The 5,705-nt window shown below is 41.2% G+C and overlaps 1 protein-coding gene across 1 annotated transcript; it reads right to left on the reverse strand.

The window, feature by feature from the left end:
- Positions 1 to 345: 345 nt before the first annotated feature.
- Positions 346 to 4,313, reverse strand: LOC112715360 (uncharacterized). Its single transcript, XM_025767121.3, has 2 exons — positions 3,384 to 4,313; positions 346 to 1,761 (listed from the first exon to the last, which is right to left on the reverse strand). The coding sequence occupies exon 2, from the start codon at positions 1,333 to 1,335 to the stop codon at positions 679 to 681; it is 657 nt and encodes a 218-aa protein (XP_025622906.1). The 5' UTR covers positions 1,336 to 1,761; positions 3,384 to 4,313; the 3' UTR covers positions 346 to 678.
- Between the last annotated feature and the right edge of the window lie 1,392 nt (positions 4,314 to 5,705).

Here is a 5,705-nt window from a genome sequence, read left to right on the forward strand (position 1 = left end):
ACGCTACCTAAAAGCCAAATTCTCACTTGGTTGTGTTCTACTCAAATTTATGTTACACAATCTTCAATTTCCAAGCAAATTCAAAAGAATTGGTTTAACTCATGATAATGGGATGCCTTGAAACAGTTTTTTTGAAAATTAGTTATTCTACCCAAGTAGCCTAAATCAGTTTTCATCATTTATTTTTTTCAAAAAAGGCCTTCGATGAAAATTAAAAATTCTAGGTTCTTTCCCTTGTAATCTCCTATTCCAATCAACACATGCATAAACGAAAAAAACCTAAGTCCTATTACCCATATTCATCCATACACAAAGAAAGGTAAAAGAATATATACAGACCAAATCGAAAGAGAAGGTGCAACTAAACTAGATTAAAGTTTTAAGTTATATACAAAACTGACAAAAAGCGCAAATAAACTAAAAAGGTAGAAATAACAGTTATCCAGCAAATTCAAAAAGAAACAAAACTAAAGAACTAAAGACAGAATAAACAAATATGAAAATATTCAGAATACTTGACCCATTTTTTGTCTTTATGCTGTAGAGACCCCCCCCCCCCCAAAAAAAAAAAAAAAAAAAAAACACACTGGAATTCAGCATGGTCTTCTGTGCTGCATGAGGTTACAAAGTGTGGAATGAGTCCTCCTCGACTTCGTCCTCGCCCATTGCCGATTCTCCTTATTCCTCTCCGCTCTCATGGTCTGTAGGCTGCTCAACCTCCTCCTCGGGTGTGTCTGGCTCCTCCGGACCTGGATCCTGTCCCTTAGCCATCACCATGAGTTGCCCATATCGCTGCTTGTTGCGGTGCTCATTGCTTGCCAGACGGTTCATGGTTCGAGTTTCTATCTCCGTGAGCCTTTGCCAAACAGCTGCCATCGGGTTCAAAGAGGAGCCCTCGGTGGTAGAATGGCGGCGCCAAGGTCTTGATGATTCCGCAGCTTCACCCTTGAACTTTATCCCATGTGGAATGACTTTGGCATGCTCGGAGGTTTCAATCATCAACTCGCCTTCATCCGGGTGGATTCCATTCTCCTCAGCCAATCTCATAACAAGACTCGGAAATGGAAGTAAGCGAGATTTGAAGGTATCCTTCATCTTGTTATGGATAAGCTTGTGGAGATCCACCTGCTTGTCGTCTAAGATGCAGTACAGTAGAGTGGCTACATCTAATGTAATGTCAGTGAAGTGCGATTTCGGCTCGATGTAGCTGAAGATCAAGTAAAGCCATGTAGTAGTGGCTTCCTTTGTGAGCTGGTTTGCTCTCAATCTGATGGGAGCCATTTTTCCATTGTAAGTCCAATCTGAACCTGGCTCACATTCTCTGTAGAATTTCATCCCATGGTTTCTTGGGAGCTGGCAGGGACTTCAGTTTCTCATAAGCATCCTTTCCTCGAGCGGGCCGCGGAATATTGAGGAGAGTTCTGATATTGTCCGGTTTCACAGGAATTGTTCGACCTCGAAGAAACACTTCCTCCATGTCCTTCTCATAAAAGTTGGCATAGAATTCAGTGACTATACGAGGCAGATTCTTTCTACCGGTCCATGTACAAGAAAATTCCAGCCCCACTTCCCCACGGACCGTTGACGTATTGATGGATTTCATCATCTTCTGCCAACAGTCCTTCAAAGTGGAGCTTCTTCTTACGGTATGTGCTATCAAACAATACCTCCGCAAATCTATCCTTGAAGCGCGCAGGGTCATTGGCGAGTCGTCCTTTCTCTGCTTCATCCAAGGAGGCTTTAGCCTGTTGACGACTCATCCTGAAAGGAAAAGTTTGCGGAGACAATATGTCAAACTCTAAGAGAATTAAAACAATACAAGCAGAGTTCAAGACATTCAAGCAATGAAGAGCTAGTATAAGCAAACAATACCCTATGGGCAACAATTGAGGAAGTACGAATCCTAACAAAATGAGGTTAAAAGCACTAAAATGTAGTGAATTAATGATGTTGTGACATAGAAGAAAGCAAGGTCACAATAGTCAAAAGGATATGTAATTCACTCATTTTAGAGCGGTTGGATACTTTAAAGAGAACTTGTGAGTTGAGATAAACAAACAAGCATCGAAGAAGCTTAAAAGCACTCAAGCAATCATCAAGTAAGTGTGAAATAGACGATGAGTTAAAGTTGGTTGATGTGCTAGTTGAGGTCAACGAATCAAATGAAATATCAACTCGCACATCAATCAGTTTCAATGTAACATGCCTAAGGAATCACCTAATCAATGTGAAATACAAACAATCAAGAATTTAGGTTCAAGGATTTCAACAAGGCACAAATGCACAACCGGATAATCAAAGTAGTAAACAATATAAACAAGCATTACCAAGTAACCAACTGCATCATATAAAGGCACATCATCACTCATTAAAAATTTGCCCTGTCATGGTGAAAGAATTTAAATCACATGGTGGTCAAAACATGCAATTCAAAAAATTTATAAGGCTTTGAAGGCAATTCATAACATTGAATCATGTAAAATTGATGTATGCAATTACCAATATACAAGCTATTATCAAAATAGACACTGAACAAGTGAAGGCTGTTTGAATCGGGCATCAATCAAGCAAAATACAAACAAGCTCAGCATCACAATTTATCAAAATTGGCAGTGCAACAGTGAATGTCACACAATCAGACAATTGTCAGATAAATACTTAGCACAATTCTAGCAAAACAGGAGCAAATCAGCACAAAATGTCAACAATTTAGTCAAGTAGTTTCCAAACAAAATCAGCAGCAAATCAGTCAATCCAGTCCAAACCAAATGAAATTCAAACTCAAAAAGTATAATAGCATGATTAATTATCTATGAACTAACACCAATCCTACTCTAAAGCAACCTAACAGCAGCAAATTTTTAGCAAAAACAACCTTAACGCAGTGAAGTAACAAGTATCCAAATAATCAAAACAATTTCAGACAATCAAACATGCAACAATCACACGTTATCCCGTCAATTTCAGCCTCAAAAGTCATCAAAACCAGCAGTAAAACAGCGAATCTCCACAATCTCCACACAATTGGAAAAAAAATCAACCAATCTTGAATACAGCACAAAACAATCAGGAAATACAATTAACCATTTCCAAATAATTCCAGCAGCAGTTATAGCAAATCAACAATTTCAACGCTTTCAGCCCAAATGAATTCAGCAGCACCGTCCAGCAGTTCAATTCAAACCAAACACTTTTCAGCATTCTCAGTACCTAATAACCTAAGCTAATCCTATCATACCCACCTAAAATCCACTAACAGAAAATAAAAAAAAACTAAGATGAACTAATCATGAAACTGATTGAAAATTGAAACTAAAATTCTAATTAAACCTAAGTTAAATTAACGAAAATTAGAGGAACTGAAAGTAGGTTGGTTCATGAACCTGTAATGAAGAACAAAGCAAAAAGGAATCAGGGGAGAGGTGGATGTTGCAGCTGCTAGAGGCGGCTGAGTCGATCGCCGGTGGTGGTTCGGCCATGGGTCAGTGGACAGATGAGAAGGGAAAAGACGAGAGGAAGAAGAAAAGAGAAAGGGATGCGGCGGTGGTCTGAGGCAGGGAAGGAGAGTGTTGTGGCGCTAGGGTACCGCGAAGAGGAGGGTCTCTGACGCCGTGGGATCTGGTTTGAGGCACGAAACAGGGGAAAGGCTTCGGTGGTTTTATGATGGTGGGCCGAGGGGAGAGGGTCGTGGTGTCTCTGGGTTTCGACGGCGGCGCTGCGAAGAGATGAAGATGGTCGTGGTGGTTGAAGATGGCGCTGCAAATAGATGCTGCGTGGTGGCTGCTGCGCCAGACAGAGAAGAAGAAAAGGGGTGGTGGTGCGGCGTTTCCAACAGCGACGATGGTGGTGGTTGAAGGCGGCAGTAGCTGGAGGCTACAGACAGGGGGGAAAGGGATGAAATTTTCCCTCTGGTTCTCCAGCAACAACAACCACCAGTGGATGAAATTTTCCTCCAATCTTCTTGCGAAGCCACGGAGTCCGGTCCTCGTTGGAGGTGCGTCCTCGCGCTTTGCAACGTCGGCTCGTCATGGCTGATGGAGGTCGTGGACGGTACTAATGGTTGGTGAATTGAAGTTACTGTGGGTGATGGAGGTCGCGCCACAATGCTTCAAGGAGTCTAGCAAGTTCAAGGCTTTTAGAGGTAGAGATATGGTTTGCTTCTTGACGAAGCAGGAAGTGGGAGGGCATTAGAGGTCTTGGGAGGTGGAGGGAAAGGTGTAGTAGTGCTAATTGTGGCTTTCTTGGCTGTTGCGGTAGCCTTGGGAAGGCCGGCGGCGGAAGTCCATTGTAATGACGGGTGGGAATGAGAAAATGGAGAATGAAAAAAATATATATATATATATACTCATTTTGGTCTTCACAAAATTTTAGACTGGACACTTTAGTCTTTAACTAAAATTAATTACTCGATTGGTCCTAACAATTAATTCCGTCAGTCATTTAAGTCTTTTATTCCGTTAACTCTAACGGAGGACAAAATAGTCCCTGACAACTCTAACAGGAGACAAAATGGTTCCTGGTCTCCTTTGTTCGTAAACGACACTGTTCTCTCCCAATTTCCACTATATCTCACATAACACTAGCAGTCTAACACTATAACTTCAAACTACACAATACACACTCTATAAATTTAATGTTCACAAGAAAAAAATCCTTAACTTGTTCTCAACCAATTCATACTCAGGAAACTAATGCCTATATCTCTCAACTTGTTATCGTCTTCGATGGATCCCCTGAATCTAGACAACAAGTCTGGTTTCTTAAGACCCGCCGTCGTTGTTGCCATCTCCCTCCTCCTCTGCCCTATCATCTCTATGACCACATTGTCCATCACTCTGATCGCTTCCTTTAGTTTCTTCTCCGAACCAATGTTTAGGAATCGCTTCAGTTTTCATATGAGCGGCAACGATGACATTGCTCGTTGTACTGATAGCTTGGATGCGAGGTCAAAACTGTCTGCCAACTTGGACTCTAGAAAAGAAGGAATGAATCACTCGGTGTCTATTTCAAATGAGAATTTGCATATGATGTCGAAGGATAATCTTCTCATAATGTTCTAATGTCCAACAATCTATATTGCTTGTCAGAGAGTGGAGAAAGGCGTGCCCTTGGAGTAGTTGTGAAACTTGGTCTTGAGGATGTTGTGGACGTGTTGGGGTTGGAGGTGATGTTATCGAAGACGTGGAAGTGGATGCTTTTGGTGGGTGAAGTGCAGAGGAGGTGGATGTACCAGTCACAAAGATTTAGGAAGTGTGTGGTCCATGACATGTTGAGGTAGGTGCGACACGTGTGACAATTACACCATGCTTAATTGTGGAGTTAAAGAGGAGGAAGGAAAAGATGGAAAAGAAGACTGTGAAGGTGAAGAATGAGAGTATGAATGTTAGGGTTATGCAAGATATGATAAAAATTGGGGAAGAACAGTGTCATTTTCGAATAAAGGGGTCAGTGATCATTTTGTCCCTTGTTAGAGTTGTCAGGAACTATTTTGTCCCCTGTTAAAGTTGTCAAGGACTATTTTGTCCTCCGTTAGAGTTAACGGAGTAAAGGACCTAAGTGATTGACGGAATTAATTGTTAGGGACCAATCGAGTAATTAATTTTAGTTGGGGACTAAAGTGTCCAATCTGAAATTCTTTGAGAACCAAAATGGGTATATACTCAAAAAAAAGAGAATGTGAAGAGAAAGAGAGAGAGAGAGAGAAA

The sequence above is a fragment of the Arachis hypogaea genome, chromosome 10 (genome assembly GCF_003086295.3).
Source record: "Arachis hypogaea cultivar Tifrunner chromosome 10, arahy.Tifrunner.gnm2.J5K5, whole genome shotgun sequence".
Classification (NCBI taxonomy): domain Eukaryota; kingdom Viridiplantae; phylum Streptophyta; class Magnoliopsida; order Fabales; family Fabaceae; genus Arachis; species Arachis hypogaea.

What these genes read in the sequence shown, in the direction of transcription:
- LOC112715360 (XM_025767121.3), bottom strand. Translation starts at nt 1,335, where the DNA reads ATGAAATTCTACAGAGAATGTGAGCCAGGTTCAGATTGGACTTACAAT.